Here is a 20,315-nt window from a genome sequence, read left to right on the forward strand (position 1 = left end):
ACTTCACTTAACTGAATTAATAAATATCATAAACTTGTGCAATCCTGTATAATAGGCCTCAAAATTCTAAAGTAACGTTGAAATATTTGTAAATTTATAAATTTATAAAAATATGACTAACATAAATAATTTTTTAGTTACATCATAAATTAATTGATAAATTATATTATTAGATTGTACGAATTCCATAAAATAAAAAAATACTTTTTATTCACATCTACTTTTATTTGTAAGTTTGTAAATTTGTTAGTTGAGATTGATTGAAAAAAATATTTACCTAAATTACCGTTTATAAACTTCAACCATCGGAAAATTAAAGTATGAATTTGAATACCTAGTAAAATTAGGTAAGTTACCATGAAATATTTCCAGAAACCAATCACGTTTTTTCATATGAACATCTAGAGTTTGTATAAAATAATTAAAAAATCATTTAGTTTTTGCTTAGGTAGATTATTCTAAGTCGTTGCAAAAATAATAAGACCAAAACTCTCCTAGATCGAGTAAGACACCAAAGTCAGGTGAAGAATTGGTGAATGTACTACTTTTAAACTTAAAATCAATGTACCATGCTTTAAAAAAAGGAATTTTAAATGAAAGATTGAAAATATGATAAAATAAATACATTTCTTACTTTTAATGTTTAACTTTCGCGACAAAAAAAAAAAGTATTTGGAGTTTATGAAAATCAAAAATTTCTAATTGATTATAAGCAGAACAAACACCATTAAATATTTTACAATATAGTCATAGACTTTATTTGCAAGTCTTCAAAACTTTGAAATAACTATTAAATTTGTATGCCAGATTATTTTTATTCATATTATTCATATTTTCTGAAATTTTGGGGGAGGATCAAACCTCTGACTGCTGCCCTTCCTTTGCTCGCGCTAGGCGGCCATTGTACTCATAAGCATCGTGGTGGGACCGGTTGTGTGATATACCCATCGCCGCCGCCACCACTACCATCACTAGTCCATTTCTTCATCTTTTTCCGTCGAAACTTTTGGACGGTTCGAGACAGTAGTGGACACGTTTCGCAGCCAGCCGTTGTCACTCGTTCACCTCGAGCCCCGAAAACCTGCACTGTGACTTCCCGAACAGATCTTAACGATGGCGTCCAGTTCCTGACGAACCGTGGTTACTGTCATCCTGCGTACATCGTTGCATCCGCTGCACACGTCACCGTGTCGAAAACAATTTCACGTGGTCGGATGGCCATATAGTCGTAGACGTCAACGGACAAGTCGTCGCCGCCAAGTCCGAGTAAGTAAAACGATAACTATACTTTGAATTGTCGTCGGTGTTTTTCAAATTTTTCATTCCCTCGACAACCCCAAAAAACATATGACCCCTTATAGAGATAATTCTTCTAAAAAATTTTGTCAAATAGAAGTACATTTTATATTATTATTATTTTTTTTTCCACTTGAAATTCTCAAAATTAAAACAGCGTGCAATATATGTACACTAAGTATATATATATATATATATATATAATATAATGCAATAATAAATCGCATAACAATAATAATATTAACATTTCACAATTGTAAAAATTATAAATAATTATATTTAGGTACAGGTATGTGATAATGTATTTTTTACCTAAGATTATTACGACCATTGATTCCATAAATAATTTACACTTTCAGTTTCGGAACAACAAAATAAAATTAGTGTATTAATGAAAATTACATGTTTCCATGAAAAAATGATTGAATTATAAAAATTGTTGTACAAGGTTCAACTGTATATATTTCTGGCCAGATCATACCACGATTCAAATAAAAAAAAAAAAAAATAGTAATACATAAAATCTTTTTACTATTCACATTTTTAGACAACGACATTTAATATTTCTATTTCGATTTCCATGGGATTATATTTTGAATATTATTAGTACCTAGGTGCAATTATTAAAATATAAAATTAAAATTGCTATTTTATTCCTAAAATGTCCTTACGATGAACCAACAGAAAAATATAGTGTGTTTAATGGTAATCATAATATCCTATTCGTGTGAGCAATTATAAAATATTAAGCTCAAAGGGTTTTTTTTTTTTTTTATCAAAAACGACTTCCTATTATTTTTCATGATCAATTTAGCTAAGAATGGAGATATTATAATATAAGCATAAATTACCGACTAGGCACAGCACACACACACAATTAAAAAGTCAAATTAATTAATGTAACACGAGAAGTTCAGTTCGGCTTAATATTATTTATCAGAAATTAAATTAATTAAATAATTAAAAGTGCAAATACCACTCATTCATTAATCATACTACATCACAAAAACTAACAAAAGTATGAACTTGAAATTTGACATAGTGGTCTAAGTATGTCGCTCCAATACTATAGAGTCTAGAGTCTAGACGTGCAATAAGAAGGGATTTTAAAAAATATTGGCACCGATAAAGACTAGTATATCACCGTACAACCAAAACTACCATATCGATTTATTTGAAATTTTGTTTTGTTTGTTTTATAACCAACAGTTACATTAAACTAGGCTTAGGGTAGTGTAAAGTAATAATCCGTTAAAAACTATGTCCAAGCTAATACTGTTCTGTATGAAGCCGAGTAATTCAGATAGTAGTATTATGGGATCAATGATCCAATCAAATTATTTATATTTAAATTATGAGATTTTAATTTTTTCTAAAATACCCTTTTATCTGATTAAGTCGTTATAATTATTGATAGGTATCTTCCGTGAAACAAATATTATAACTACTAACCGTAAAATTAAAATATACAGTACCTAGTTGAAATAAACTACTCATATCATCTGAAAAAAATTACTTTAGCAGTGAAAACGACGCAATTGCACGTTTCATCCGATGGTAGTGTCATTTCTCTTTTTATCTAATTTTTTACAAAATAAAGTCTTCTGACCCCCTATAAAAAACATGTATTCTTTTCATTCCCCTGTGATTAACATTTTAGAAAATAATTAGGAACTTAAAAACTATTATTTAAAAAAAAATAATGCTCATAAATAACACCACGATGAAACAACTTTTATTGTTCTCTGAAATATAACTGTGCTTTTTTAATATTATAAATAGTCAAAAATGATAAAGCAACATTTTTAAAATCTTCAAGAAAAGAACTTATATCTTTGCTAATAAAATAATTATTATTCAGATAGGAAATATTTATGCAATTCATTTCAAGTATTAAGAAGTAACAATACATTATAAAACAAAAATATCATAAGATTTTATTTGTTAAATTTTTTTGTTGTGTATTGTTGGATTATTTTGTTTTTATAGTACTTAGACTTTTGTGCCTAAAGAATATGTTCTCATAATGCATATTATTCATGAAAATAAATTTATTTTTGAATTACATCTTTGATATTAAATCACGAGACTATAGAATATATTGGGATAAAGTTATAATTAAAACTAATTTTAAAATACAAGTATTTAAGTCGTTCCAAAATATTTATTGTAAAACATAGATGAAATGGAATACAACATTTTTGGACAAACAGGCAAAACTACTTTATTATGTATAGGCGAAAATGGAAGTGTCATTTTTGGGTAAAAAGTGTCCCGTCCATGAAAAAAGGTTTTACTTCATTTACAATACATGTCTGTTGTTAACTGATTAATAGTTAATATGGCATATATATAATTATTTGCTATAATATCATTAATATTTATTCCAATATTTTTAGTTAATTTGCATACAATGTGTATTGCTATAAGGCTTGTATAAGCTATGAAGCATATTTTAAACTTAAGGTTGTTGATTTCAATAATCGAACATTTTAAAAATGAATATTATTGTTTAAATCGTACTATGCAAACAACTTTGAATTGTATAACACAAAAAGTATTGTATTCGTGTAAGAAATATTTAAACACTTAAGATTTTAATACAAACTTATTATTTATTAAATCAGAGGCATTACCCTTTTAAAATTTCTTATAAAGGATATAAATTATCTAGCGATCGCTTCACCATTCCTTTCATAAATCATACATCCATTTTCAAACCTTAAAACAATTATAATTTTTAAAAATATACGTATTCTTCGTTATTTTATTGTTTGATAAGCACACTAAAATATTTTAAAATATTATAAAATATATTATTTTAATTATTTCAATTATAAAATCATATTTGTATATTGGATATAAAAAATTATTGCTTCCTTGTTAATATGTTGTATAAAAATGTTGTTTTATTTATATCTTTAAATTAAACAGTTACTTGTTAAACATTTTAAAAATTACATTTTTTTTAATTTTTATATACAGAACAGAGTGCTTTTAATATCTTAATTACTTAATCCTAAAATATAGCATAAATGTTTCGTTCATATTTATGATTATTAGAACCAGATCAGATTAGAGGGAGGTTAGGGTTCTCTAATAAAAACAGAGCACCTATGTTATAGGATTTTTTTTTCATTCTAAACTAAAATTTTTAACATTTTAATTTGCAATACAAATTATAAACACAACTTGAATGAATATATTAAACCAATATAATTGAATATAATTAATTATTTTTGATTTTAAATTATATTATTTTATTTCTTGTATATTATTTTTAAACAGTTAAATTATTTAAACCACACTTTTGGATAAAATATTGTGTTTCTGTAAATTTTAACTTGTGTTTCTAACATAAAAGATGCATGTTGAATTTGAAGATAATTTACTAAGAACAAAGCTCGGATTAAGGAGGCAGAGGGGGCCATGGGCCTTAGTCCATAACAGATATCAAACAATAATAGATCCCTGGCGGATAATACAATTTTATTTTTTTTATTAAATCAGAAATATTTAGATTAAATAAATTAACGTTTCCTATAGGCTATACTATATCAATAATGGATAATATGTTATTATTATGCTATCATAATATCGACAATATTGTCTACTTTTAACAGGATGATAATGGTTAGGAGAAATTCATATAAACACCTAAGTACAGTGAATACCGTCAATTACGATTACGAATCTGCGACGATTTAAATATTAACTCTAGGTATTTAAGATATAGCTATTAAATTGTTTTTTGATTATAAAACCTACCTATTTTGTTATTACTTATTGATATAGGCCCCTACAATTGTTTGCCCCGGGCCCAAAATTTTCCTGATCCGGGCTTCTCACAGCCTATACATTCTTGAATCCAGCTGTGAATGTGCAATCATTAATAATCAATTAAATTTATGTAAAATATGAAAATATAACATTATTTGTAGGACCCATCCATGAAAATACACGCAAATAGTGTGACGTCAAGTAAAATTTTAGTAAAATAATGTTTTTCAGGCGACCAGTTCTATTTTTATTTAAAAAATAATATTTCTATATATAAACAAGAGCGTAAATGACTCGAGTCGACCTCACTTTTAAAACCAGTTTTTGATGGATAGGTTTGCAATTGACATTGCTTTTATCGTCAACCAGTTTTTGATAAATTGTTTTCTGCGGATGATGTACTCATAAACGGCATTGAACTAATAAACACTGCATGCATTCAAGGTAGGTATTATAAGACTTCCATTTTTAAACTGTACGTGCAGTCGATCAATGTGTAACGATTTTTCAAAGGCGTAGTGTGAACATGATAGTGTTTTACTGTTTTTTCTCCATTTTCTAATACAACATTTATCACTTTTGTTATTCAACAGGTTCAACAATCATGGCGAACGTTACCGATCCTCATTTCATTACAGAAATGAAAGATCAATTTTTAAACTTACTGGACAAGGAACTGGTATTCGGTTAGTATATTGATATAAATAATTTATGTATCATATACAATTTAATTTAAATGAATCAGCAATAAGAATTAAACAACGTTTTCATTATCAAAAAAAAAAAAATTATATATAAATAAACTGTTTGGTTCACAGACAATGAAGTCGATTCGTGGTTTTTGATGAACTCTGCATTACCAGTGTTTAGTATCATAGGAGCTTATTTAGTGTTCGTCTTGAAAATCGGTCCAAATATGATGGAAAAACGCCCTCCATATAAACTCAAACAAATAATGCTATTTTACAATCTTTTTCAAACAGGTTACAATGTTTTTTTATTATGTAAGCTAAGTTAAATTTAATTAAAATAAATGTATATTATATTTGAAAACTTTCGGAAAAATTCGGGTTTCTAAGGTATACAAAATTATAACTTACTTAATACTTTCTGTATTACCAACTTAGAAACATTCCAATTAAACTCGAACACGCGTTATTAAAACTTTTAGTTTATTTCATTGGGATTCACTATTTTTACTTTGTAAATCGGTAATTCAGTTCGAAAAATCGAAATCATCATGAACAATAGTTCAATAAGTGCATAGATCATTTTTTCACCATTAAATACATCGATAAGCATCGATAACGAGTGCATCTTAAGGGCTACAACTTTAAAAGTTTAAAGTACACTTCTAGTTTATTTTATATCATGAAATGATAAAAATAAATAACCAAATAGTATATATATATTTAAAAAATGAAAAACATTGTTTAATTATTATATTAATACAATGATCATAAATTCATGAAATCTCTGTTTATAAGCATCACCAATAAACTTGAATTATCTATGAGAGCAAAATATTTGTTGTGTCAAAATATAACACTCTCTATTGTGAGTTATTTAATTTTATTCATTCGCATTTGATAACATTTTAAATAAACGCAGAAAATCCAAAATCATAGACATACATGATACGACGTCATAAATTCACAATTAATGTGATATTTATTTTGTATTTTTAGATTCAACAGGATTTATTATATTCAGTTTATTAAATTATAGACTATTAAAAATTGAATTACGTATATATGTGTTAGGTTTTGTCTGGATTGTAACTTAACACAAATTGTGTGTATAATATAAATTATTACCAATAATAATACCTTATATAATTTATATTAATAATACATAAAAAAAAAATCGGTAAGAAACTGAGGACAAATATTTATTGTCCTTTACTACTACGTTCTTAGAACAGAATATTGTCAACATAGTGGATGTGATAAACTTCAAACATTGTGCAGGTTACCATTTTGTTGATGTATTTATTGGTGCAAAATTAAAGCGACGTCAGTAAATCTTAAAAATTGAAAAACTATATTTTTTTGAAGTATTCCTTATAAAATTTCTGGTAACATGACTTTTGTGGTATTTTAGATTAAGTTCTATTGACAAGTTATGTATAAATATTTCAAATCTTTTTTACTTAATTATACATAGTTAATTATAATTTAAAATGATTTATTATTTATAAATATTTGATTACTCAAAAAAAATACTTTTTAATTTTTTTTATTTGATAATAAATATAGATAATTGTAACAGTATTTTAATTATAAGATACAACTTGCATAAAAAAATATATAAAAAAACAAATTCAAAATAAAAATTCAAATTAATAGGTAGATGATAATATTTTATTTTAAATTCAATCATATAATTTTCAATTATATAATTCTCAATTTCCAAGTGCAAATTTCTATTATATATTATTAAATAATATGGTTTATGATATATAAATAAGTGTTCTTTGTTATTTTATACGTTACAATGTAAATTAAAACAAGAAAATTAACTGTCTGTTGATTGTCAAGGTCATTAACACAATACGCCAATACGCCGTTGTCACCGTTATTAGACCAAATTTATGGTAATCACCGGCCGATCTATCATCACACGCACACACATATTATTATCAATTATTGTACATTATGTTAATTTTATTCGTGATTCTATCTTTATTACATACTATTATTAAATATATTCATAAAGTGACACTCTCACGTCGCGTTCCGCCTCTTCCACTCACAACGGCGCCCGTTTTGGTCAATTAATTTCTTTTTAACTCTAATAATCAGTTTTTATTATTGTTATCTGGCTATAATTTTAAATTATACTACCGCGTAGGTTAATACCTCTTTATTATATTAAGAAAGCACAAATCGCGTTTTACTGTTTTTTTTTCGTATTCGCTAATCACAACTCTTCCTATCGTTATTATTTGCATAGTGAAATTAAAATAATTTTGATTATTTTTAATTACTATACAAGCTCTAATAATTAATTATTCGGTGCATACGAGTTGGGTTCCAAGTAATAGGATCTAATAGTAGGTACAACATTAGTTAGGTCCGTGATTTTTTCAGGTACTACACCATTTGGGTCCAAGATATTTTCGGGTTCTACACTAATTGGGTCCGGGATAATTGTAATTAAGTAACAGAGTATTTTAAGTAAATAAATAATCCAAACGAAAAATATTAAAAATTCCCGTAATCTGGTATTAGCTATTTTAGCTACTATTATTTTGGTATTTTCTTGTATGAAATATGTCGGTGTTGAATAACCTATACAAGAAAACACAAGATGGCAGTCTGATGTCTTCTTTCATTCGATATTTGGTTAGAATATCATGCATCAACAATGAGAATCACAAATTCCTTCGAATCATTTCCTTTAAAAAACATACAAATCAACACATATATCAAAATGAAAAGCTCAGAAATTATGAAAAAATAAACTGCTTTTTACTAAAAGAAAAATGTATAAATAACAAAATTAATGAAAAAAATTGCAGAAAAAATGAATCGATTTGATTTTGTAAAACTAATGTATTACAAATTGTTACCAACACCAATGTGATTTTTTTAAACAATATTTTATTTTTATTTCTATTTCGATTATAGGAACAATATGAATTTTTAAATTTGATTTATAAAATTTTTAATATTATTTTATGGTATAGTATCTGCGTATTATTGCCATTATTACCTAAGATTCTAATAATTTATATTTTTAATGGCAAGAAAACTAAAATAATAAACTGTAAAAAACTATTAGGGACCCAACTAATGTAGTACCAGAATATTCCCGGATCCAACTAGTATAGCAAATTTTTAATTCGGGACCCAACTTGGATGTAGTCATTTTATTTAGCAGCTCGAATAGTTGGCTTTTATCAGTAATTATGTTTTGTGTAAGCTAATCGTCATAAATATTATGTTTTGCACTGTACGTGTGTCAATCAGCACAATTTAAAGTTTTTTAATCGTATTTATATGTAGGGCCAAGTACGTGTGCATATTATTATTATTTAGATATTTAGGAAACACTTATGATCAGCACGCCATTATTACGTGAGTTATTATTTTTACTGTTATTGTTGATTTCCTAAGTACGTCGGCAAACTAATAATTTATCCGTCTATAGGTTGTGTTGCTGTGAATTATTTGAATTTTATGTTTTAATTTAGTATTTTATCGTAGTTGAACAACTTTGTTACCATATGATTATCATTTTACCACTTTATTATTTTTACGTATTGGGCCAATCGGGTCATAATTTTGTATATATATGTATATTATACACAAATGCATTAATAATACATACATAATTATAATATTAATTATCCATCTCTTTATCTAATAAATTATTAAATTATAAGCAAACATATAAAAACACACATACACACTCACCTAGAGATGTCCTATTAGAAATGTTCCCGGTAAATTTTCTTGAGAAAAGTTATTTTCCCGGGAATTTTCTTTTAGATTACTTTTCTAATTTTCCTCAATATTACGGTTGTAATTTTTATATGTGAAATATCAAATGGTTTTATTTTGAATTATTTTGGTGTATTATTAATATCTCATTACTAATATAACTAAATTTGTACTTGAAAAGGTTTTAAAAATACAGTATTAAAATATTTGGTATTAATAGTATTATGTTTTTAATTTATGTTTGAGAAATTATCCAGTTTAACGAGAAGTTAAATAATTTTATGTGGGTAATTATTAGGGCTAGGAGAATATAGGATTATTTTGCATTTTTTTTTTTAGGATTTAGAGGACAGCTTTTCATACACAAAATGTGATTTGGTCAAATACAAGTCCAAATATGTAGTTTTTATTTTGATTCTTTTTGAATTTTTTGTATTTTAATGGATTTAGGGTCATTTTTTAAACTTCTCTGAAATCTAGGTAATATTTTTATACATTTTCATTAACACTAGATGTATTTTTTGTTGTTTATTTCAGAAAATTTCAAGAGGCCATTGCATGATAAGTCGAAACATCAAACTGTAGTATTCTACATTTTTTTTTTTTTGTTATTTTTTCATAATATTATAATTTAAATAATTTTGTACCGAAATATTAATTAATAATTAATAGTTATAAATTTATAATATTTTAAAATCATTTTTTTTATCTTTTGGACATTTTTTAAAGTAATTTTTAGGCTATTTTAAGGACATTTTTTATGTCATTTTTTGTCATTTTTTGGTTATTTTAAGGTAATTTTTTAGTTTTTTTGGTTTATTAAAATCCTAGCCCTAGTTATTATTATCAATTTTTTTCTAATTATTTAATTTATGTGGTTACAAATAACATAAAAGTAAAATACTTTTCAACTTTATATTAATATAGAATTTGAGTTTTTACTATTTTTAAACGTCATATATTATCAATATTAAAAGAGCATTTTATCTAAACAAACATTTCTTGTACTTTTCTGTCATGGGGTATATTCTTGGAAACTTTTCCCGGACATTTTCATTATTTTACTTTCCCGGAAAAGTGCCCATTCCTACACTTACTACACATTAGCTCTCACTAGACTTATTCGACGATCCTATTAACTTTTATGAAGTTACCACTCACACACACACACATATACATAATTCACATTAAATATTACAGATAGGTCGATAAGAAAACAATTCGGATACCGAGCGCACCGTCCTAACATTGTTCATTCTTGGTCCATACATTGGTAAATCCAATTAGAATGTGAATTAAGAAGCTACATAGTTTTAAGGCAACTACTTGAAGTTCGTGCTGATTCTCTCATATAAATGTAAGGTACTGAATGATTTTACCACACTTTCGAAACGTATACATATAGATACTTAAAAAGCAATTGTAAGACATCGATCTAAGACATAATATTTACTTCCCGAATCGCTAGGTTAAAAGTATGTACGAAATCACACAAACTTACCACAGACATTAACGTAAAAATGACCAAGTGAATTGTTTTTCCAATGTTAAGTGACATAGAATATTATATTATTTATGCTTCATTTTTTGTGGTTTTAGCTTTTTTTTACGCCTGGGGCGTTAATCTATTTGTGGAATCATTCTTGTCATCCTATTGAAAGAAGTAAAAACAGCTATTTACTATACGAGGTAAGAAATAAAACATTACTAAAAAAAATATCATAATACTTATTTGTCGTTAAGATGTTTCAAGTGATTATTAAATATGTTTAATGTATAAAATATAAGATTTTTTCTGAAAAGATCTTGTCATTATGCTTAAATATGGATTTAAGTACAGTTAAAACATTAATACAATCAGTATAACTATAATTCGATTTAAAAATATATATAACACATTAAGCATATTAGTTAAATTTTTATTTTTTTATTTTCTATAATTGTTCTAAAATATCTTATGATATATTAAGATATTATTTTTTTATAACCCTCTACTGCATAAAAGCAAAATCATTTGAGTTTTAACAATATTTATAATATTTGCATATTCATGTAATGTAAAAAAGTATTAAAATACATATGGAGTTTTGAATTAGATAATTTTATTCGTATATATGTAACAAGAAAAAATTTAATTTTGGTCATGAAATTAGTAATTACCATACATAGTAAGTTTCTGTAGATTATAATATTCTATTTTATTTGTATTGCGTTGCGTTATCTTTAATTTATTGTTCTATACTATTTAGTTTATAAATATAAAATTATACTTAAATATTTTTTTATTTTTATTTTACAGTTAAATAATGCTTCCTGGTATTTTTTCATGTCCAAAGTCATCGATTTATTGGACACGGTAAGGTTTATTTTATAACATTTATTACTTCATGAAAATAATATTACAAATATCATAATTATATACGGTAAAGCTTTGATTTCCAACGAAGGGATGCAGTAATTTAACGGTAAAAAATATTAAAACAATAAAAACCAGTTGTTGATGGTTTCCTAACTAACATCGAGAAAAACCGGAACGTTAAATAGCGGTGTAGCCAATTGCACAGTGGCATATTTTCAAATTTTTTGTGGGGGGGGGGGTCTAAATATTAAGTACCTATAAGTTTATAATATAAAAAAAACACATACGAGTTATGATGTAAATATGTAATAACTATATTATTTATATTAAATTATGTATATTTCACTACTATTATGATTTATTAATACAAATTAATAGTTTTTTATAATAAAAAAGGTAAACGTCTTTTTTTCCTCGCCAGTTCTTCAATAACTTCTTCCGGTTTTATTGAGTAGTTTTTATTTATTGATAACATCGCTAAACCGTTCAATCTTCCCTATAAACAAAAAAATAAACAAAGTGTTTAATTTTAATTTGTAAATAACAAGAATATTTTTTTAAGTTTATAATAATTTACCTCTGACATGGAATTCCTTAGATACGTTTTTATTCTTTTTAAATTTGAAAATGTTCTTTCATTTGTTGCAGAGGAAATAGGTAGCGTGACTAAGATTTGAAGAAGTTTATATATGTTTGGATAAATTGACTGGTTACACATAGCCATAGCCTCTAGAGCATTATTTGGTTTCTCTGTTGTTTGTATGAGTTTTCTCTGCCATAATTTGTATTCTGCTTCAATAATTTGATTTTGAGATCCATCATTCTGCAAATCTTCAATATATTTATTTGAAAGAATTATAATATCTTCGATGGGACCATTTTCCCTAAATAGAGAATCGAAACCTGATAAAATCGATCGATGAACATTGAACCTTTCTTCTAACTCTGTAATACATTTGTCAAGATAAGGAATAAAAATTGATCCTCGATAATATTGTTCCGGAGTATTTAATGGTTTATTGTATCTATTAGTTTGTTTTTTTGTTAATCTCGGAATTTTAATTTCAATATCAAACGACGCGACAAAAATAACCATAAGTTAAATCAAAGTAAAAACCCATAATATAAAATTAATATTCTCTTTCTCGGTACCTACGTACCAAGTTTTTTTGACTTTTTAAATTTTTTTCTGGGGGGGTCGAGACCCGGGAACCCCCCCCCCCCCTCCCCGTAAATACACCACTGCAATTGCATGACGTACGGTACCTATATTGGTCAATATGTAATCAAAAGCAATGTTTTCAAACGTAACTTGGACCAATGAAAATGAACAAATATTGTTCGATTTTGTAAAAAGTCACGAAGCTCAAATAATAATAAAAAATATATAACATTTAATTGACCGAGGTACTGAAATTTTATATTTTGATATCATTAAATATGTTAAGTCTAGTTTCTTATTCGATTGTTTAGTATCATGAAATGTTACGTGCGTTAAGTCATTTTTAATTCAGGTGTTGGAGTACTTACCTTAAAAGTATACTTAACACTTGTTCTGGAAATATGGAATCTTTGTGTCGGTTGTTTGGTTTAAAAATTAAGTCAATTCTCATGTGATTTGATACATTATCAATTTTTCATCTTTACATTGTAAATGGCTAAAACTTGAAATGCACCTTCTGTGGTTAAATAGTTACCGGGTAATAGTTAAACATCACACTTTGTCCCGAACGGTAGTTTTCATCTTCCGACGACTCTTCATCTTCCAAATATATTTATAATATCGTATCTAAATCATCCGTGGTACACCACTGTACGTCACACCATTTGAAACATTCGCAGACTGAGACGAGATTTGAATATGCTGTTAAACATCAGAAAACGTTTTTTTATAGGAAACCACATCTTTGAGACGGCCTTCATACTGTCATATTATGGTGACGAAATATTACGGCCGCTAAATTATGGCACAGCTTTTATAGGAAACCAAAGCTTTACAAAGACAACGCTTAATGTTACCTATAATAATAATGTAATACACATAGATATCATATTTACCATATTTATTTCTTTATTAAATATAAATTATTTTTTCAATATTTCTGATTCTAGTCTTATCAATGGAGGTTAAAGGTAATAGAATAAAAATTATTAACCGTATATTGATATTTATGGATATGTTTTTTAAAATTTTTGAAAATTTAGGTATGTTAAATAAAATTATGATATAATGAATAAAATACTATAAGCAAATTTCAAATGTTTAAATACAATACAACAAGTTTTATTTATACCAATATAGAAAAATGCTTGTTATTTTTAAATGAATGACTGACTTTTTTTCCTATATTATTCTTTTATTTTTCAGTAAGTTTACAGTGAAAATTAAATAAAGTCTTCTATTAAGCTTAAGAATACATTTTTGTCATAGTTTCTTTCTCAAAAGTCGTAACATGAAAAAATTTAAACCATTTTTACTTACCAAAAAAGTTTTCACAAAAAAATAAATCTTTGTAAAAACCGAAGTATTTCTTGATTTTTACAGAATCCAATATTAAGGCGTTAAGGCTAATGATGGGAGACGAAAGCTTCGTATTGAAACTACTATAAATTTTTTTTTATTGAAATAAAAACCAGTAAAAGATCATTCTCAATACTTTAAAAATACATAATGTTCAAATACATATATATCATTTTAGAAATATAAACTTAACAAAAACCGTTGTTGAAACATAAATTCTTAATTTGAATTAAATCATTTGTTTTATTTTAGATTTTCTTCGTCTTAAGGAAAAAACAATGCCAAGTTACGTTTTTACATGTCTACCACCATTCAAACATGGTCATCACATGTTGGGCCTACTTGAGATTTATCAAAGGTATTATCGATAGTATCGTTAAGTAATTATTAAATAAGAATCAATACATAAGTTTCGGATAAGAAAATAAGCAAAACTAAAAAACTGAAGCATATTCACAGCTATCGTACGAGTATTAAAGGAGATAAGGTCTTCATACGAAAGTTCATAATTGTATATTTTTATAAAATTAATTTATTTGATAGATATTTATAATAAAACTAAATTAAATTTTGCATCACAATAGTGAAATATTATGAATCATAATTATAAATCCTTTATTTAACGTTTTTTTCGAGAGAGAGAGAAATAAGCAGAACATCAAAACAAAAATAATAATTTATAGGTACATACATGCAGGAAATCATACGTAGATTGGTATACATTTTAATACAAAATGCACTAGTAACATAACGTATGCATAATTATAAGTACAACATTTGAATAAAACGCAAACTTTTATACAATGTGATTATACAATAAATTGAGAATAATTCCAGAAAAATTAATTTCTGGTAAAAAAAAAAAAAAAAAAAAAAATTATGAAACTGTGAAATTATATTTTTAATTCTCATAGGGTATAAAACCTTAATTAAAATTATCTTTTTTTCATGTTTTTAGGTGAACAAGCGGCATTGCCTGGATCGATCAATTCATTTATCCATGTAATCATGTACTTCTATTATTTCCTAGCTGCCCTTGGACCGCATATGCAACCATATCTATGGTGGAAGAAGTATTTAACAAGAATGCAAATAGTGAGTATTAATGAAATACATTTACAGGCATACTTCTAACGCACTTATATCATGTACTTTCAACTTCATTTACAGATTCAATTCGTAGTCATCCTTATCTGGTTCATTGGTCTAGTCTTATTCAATTGTCAGTTCCCGAAAGTTTACATTTATTACAATGTGGCAAATGTGGCGCTTTTCCTATACTTATTCTCGTTGTTTTACAAAAAAACTTACAAAAATGCACCCAAAACAGTAAAAACCAACTAAACACAAATTAATGGATCGTAAAAATTGTGATAGTTAGATTTCTACAGGTCCATAGTATGCAATTGATATATATGATATTTTTAAGCAATTTTAAATTATTTTACTTATTGTTTTTATTTATAATTATTTAATTAATATTATTAATATTATTAATATTATGTATACAAAATACAGCTTTAATTAAGTATGACATGAGTGACGATATTATTGTTGTGAACGATTTCTAATAAAATATAAAATAATATTTAATACCATAATAAATGACGCCTAAATTAATAAGCCTTATTTTTAAATTGTTTTTAATTGTATATACCTTACAACCGATAACACTTTAGTGAACAAGTTTTGTTCACTATAGTGTTATCGAAAAAGTTAGCCGTGTGATTTGTAAATAAAAATATCTGCGTGGATAGTTGGATAGTTAATTGGATCAAATAATTATTTTACTAAGCTTATCAATCCATTGGTCTGATCTAATTTCAGTTTTAAAACATTTATGGTTAAACCGTTCAGAAAACCTTCTATTCACTCTGATCATATTTGTAACAGCGGAAGCTTTCCAAACTTACATTGCTTCACCCTTGGCTTCACAGAATGAGTGTCATTCCTTTCTTCTTTCATCTCCAATTCGACCTTGCACAACTTTTTCCACATCCCTTTGATCTACCCCTGAAATATTCCCCAGTGAGCAACCATAATAACTCCTCGGCTCTCATGATATTTCCCATATTTTCTTTTGTACTCCATTATGTCCGACAAGAGCCAACACTTTTCTTATGATCTTAGCTAATTTATGTATCATTAAATATCTTATCCTGCCAACAACAATATATTATTGATACCCCAATTAATTTTTTTTAACCAAACAGGCTTTGTTCGTTTCTATTCCTTTCAATCGTATACATTTTTATTAAAAATTTGTTACATTGCTGTAAAGTATTGGGTTCATACAGACATATTGTATTCAATAATGTCTAAATAAATAAAAATACCACGTATATTTTTCAATAAGCAAATTTTCAATAACAATTAAAAATTAATAAAATATAAATAAAACTTTTTAACGCAAATGGGGGGGGGAGAGTAATAAATTATATTTATTAAATTAGCTAAACCACTAATTTATTCGACTTTTTGAATTTAAAATAAACGTTAAGAAAAATATAAACTAAGCTTAATTAAAAATTGTTAATTTATTTTTTAATTAGCGTCAAGTTAGGTTAGTACATATAAAAAACTTTTACACTTTTGAATTTTTGTTGTAATAACTCACCATTTTAACGTGATTATAAACAACTTATGAGCTTGATTTTTAAATTAGATCCAACTGATTATTTTTTAAATTAACTGAAAAAATCGATGTCATACACTGGTAATTTTAAATGAAGTTATGAAAATATACATTTTTATTCAGTATGTACTCACTTTTAATAATAAATATTGATTGTATTATAGTTAAGTATTTTTTATCAGTATCATAATTACTATTACATATTAAATAACTAACCGACGGTTACGCGGGTACGATATACATATATGTGTAAGATTCCGCTTTCGTGTTTCGCATTCTAAAGTTACCTTTTCAAATATATATTCTGAATTACTCATTCTTCGTAAGTTTGTGTTAAGTGAGTTATAAGACTTCAATTCTTTTGTATTCTTGATCAACATTTTACTTTTTCCTAGAAAATATACATGTTTTGACAGTTTATCGATAATTAGTCAAAATGTTGTTACTTGCTTAACATTAATGTGTTGTAATTTATACTACATAATTATTTTTTCATTTAATTAACTAGCTGATCACTGGAATATTATCGATTTAAATAATGTTATAAATATTTTTACTCAAAAAATATGTAAACGATATGATAATATAGATACCCCATTATTTCCCAAACTTTTTTTTTTTTGAGTCAAAACCTTTTTAGATTTATATTCCATTTAAGTAAAAAAAAAAAAAAAATGAATACCTCCGGAAGAGCTATAATTTGTAATACTACTTCTTTCAAAACTTGAGATATTAAGAGATGTTTCCTAATTTTTGATTTATTTTTAATTTATCTAGTAAATAAGGTACTTAAATTTTGTTTTTATTTTAGTTATTTTAATACATCAATACATATTAAATAAATATTCAGGGTGTCTCACCGTGTTTTATCAATTTTATATCGGCAGTTAATATCGACATTTTTCTATGTATTATTTTTCAAATGTATTTTGTGGTAGGAGGACACATATATAACATAACAACTAATAAAATTTTTATTTTCATCCCTTAATCACTATAAAAAAAAACTTTTCAGTTGTTTTCATTACAAATGTATATTACAGTAGAATGGTATACAAATGTGCCCCTCTAACACAGAACACGATTGAAAAATAAAAACTAAAAAAATTGCAATGTCAACTGCCAATATGAAAATCAGTATGTGTGGCCAATAACCTAAATTATTTTAGATTAGGAGGCCTTAGTATACCGTGCTTGATACTTCGATACCGGATGATACGGTAGGGAAACAATTGATAGTATCCAGGAAGGGATGAGTATAATTATTTTATTACAATATATATATATAGATTTAATATATTAAATTACATGATTTAAGCATTGGGGGGGGGGGGGCATTTAAGATTTAAACCTTACTGTCCAAAAATTTGTAAGAACAAACAAGAAAATAAGAAATATAACGTTACGTGTCCATGACGGCTTGGGTCATAGGACAAATATTATAACAATATGTGCGTTACGAGCAGTAGAATATAAGTTTTTTTGAAAAACAACAAAAAAAGCAATAATAACAAAAAACATTAATCAAAAAGACGGCGACGACGTGTATGACAATAAAAACGTGCAGAGCATTCCAATGATCGATATCATGGATATCACAACATTATCGATAACATGGGCATCACACGATGACAGACGGATTGCAAAAGCACCCGGTGGCAATGCCGTCTGGTGTGGCGTGGGCGTACCCGTGTTAACAACATGTTGGAGGCAACAGCAGAACACGGGGAATCACCCTTTGCACTTGTATAAAACAACGAGGCACCCTGTTTAAGTGTAACTGTAATATGTATTAATCACTGTGTAATAATTACAAATACGTATTCGTAAAGTGAACTTTTTTTTTCCAGGATCTCTAATTGGTATTCGCACCCCGGCCTACTGAGACTTAGATCCAACACATCGTACGTCGAATTACTTAAAGGATTTGTGCGTAATATTATTGCATGCGTGTCGGCCGCCAGATGTGCTTCGTTGCATATTATTATTGTTGTTATTACTGATAATTATTATCATATATTATCATATAAATAATTTGTGAAGCAAATAATAATCCACACTGCTCGGTTGTGGACGAGTGAATGGAAATTTGCGAAAAACTTCAAACCGATAATTTCAAATAAATTTTTCTGTCGACAGATTCGAGTTAACGGTTAAACCATGTGCTCGTATAAAAGTATCAGTGGTAGTCGATACAATTGAATAACGTTATCGAACGCAGGCGTAATTAATCTAGATTTGATTGGATCGCTCTCATCGTCTATTCGAACGGACATTGTACGGCATTGATACGAATAAGTTGTTAAAAATAAAATTAACGAAAGTTGAGTGAAAATCTATTATTATTCCGACTCAACCCTGACTTTCTAATATTTGTACATCTAGTCTTGAAAACAACAAGTATCTATGTAATGAGGAAGGTTTTACAGGGTTATCGTACATCCAGGCGCGAATACAAGAGGGAGGAGCTATAGGCACTGAAGCCATCCCTCTTAGGCCTAAGTACTTCAAATATTTAAAAGATTACCTTAATTTTTAATTTATTAATTAAAGTATAAAAATGAGCAATATTTTACTTGTAACATATTATATTGTTTATTGCAATTTAGGACCAAATGATAATCGTAATTATTTATATAATTCTAAATAGTCCTAATCTGGAAGGATAAAAACAAAGAATCGGTTAAATTAATTTACTAATAAACTGAAACCTTTTTTTCAACTACTAAATATTTTGCACATTTGTCTAGTTTTTATTGTATGCAATAAAATAAAATTTTGTTAATAAAGTTTTTAATTATTATTTTATAATACGCATCTATGATTATTATTTTTTCAAGTACATAAGATTCAGTTGCCGTGTGGCAGTCGACAGTGAAGCACGTATACTGCGTTATCGTGCCTCATGCGTTATCTTGCCTTGTTCATGCTACACACTAATAATCTTTCACCCGACTTTCTTTTTCTCATTGTTTCATTTTCGTTTAAAACACATCTCTTTTTGTTAAAACTATTTTCAAGAACGTCTACAGTCTCTCGATCCTTCGGGATCTGGGTAAGTTATTATTCACTAATAACAAACTCCCAACAACAAAATGTTAAAAAAAACTCAGTCACCGCCGACATCGCCGGCTCGGCCGTTATCTAAAACCACTAATGAGCTCATTACGCCAATCATTATAACCAAACGCAATCAAACAAACTCTAATCTCAATCCTTCGATAACCGAAAACACACTTTCTGATACAGACATGATAATTGCTACACCTAAAAATA

The 20,315-nt window shown here is 26.8% G+C and overlaps 2 protein-coding genes across 3 annotated transcripts; one reads left to right on the forward strand and one right to left on the reverse strand.

Moving 5' to 3' along the window:
• Window positions 1-971: 971 nt before the first annotated feature.
• On the forward strand, window positions 972-15,987 carry LOC112688098 (elongation of very long chain fatty acids protein AAEL008004-like). 2 transcript variants are annotated; one of them, XM_025561123.1, is made up of 8 exons: window positions 972-1,266; window positions 5,670-5,762; window positions 5,895-6,087; window positions 11,126-11,213; window positions 11,824-11,880; window positions 14,657-14,762; window positions 15,363-15,499; window positions 15,575-15,987. In XM_025561123.1, exons 2-8 carry the CDS (start codon window positions 5,681-5,683, stop codon window positions 15,746-15,748), a joined length of 837 nt encoding a protein of 278 aa, XP_025416908.1. In that variant the 5' UTR covers window positions 972-1,266; window positions 5,670-5,680; the 3' UTR covers window positions 15,749-15,987. The 2 variants fall into 2 exon arrangements, with proteins under 2 accessions (XP_025416908.1, XP_025416907.1); XM_025561122.1 differs by having other exon boundaries at window positions 5,895-6,083; window positions 11,122-11,213.
• Window positions 12,266-13,382, reverse strand: LOC112688099 (52 kDa repressor of the inhibitor of the protein kinase-like). Its single transcript, XM_025561124.1, has 2 exons — window positions 12,461-13,382; window positions 12,266-12,379 (listed from the first exon to the last, which is right to left on the reverse strand). The coding sequence occupies exons 1-2, from the start codon at window positions 12,977-12,979 to the stop codon at window positions 12,266-12,268; spliced, it is 633 nt and encodes a 210-aa protein (XP_025416909.1). The 5' UTR covers window positions 12,980-13,382.
• Window positions 15,988-20,315: the final 4,328 nt, after the last annotated feature.

The sequence above is a fragment of the Sipha flava genome, unplaced genomic scaffold (assembly GCF_003268045.1).
Source record: "Sipha flava isolate LNK unplaced genomic scaffold, YSA_version1 378_pilon_pilon, whole genome shotgun sequence".
In the NCBI taxonomy this organism is placed as follows: Eukaryota; Metazoa; Arthropoda; class Insecta; order Hemiptera; family Aphididae; genus Sipha; species Sipha flava.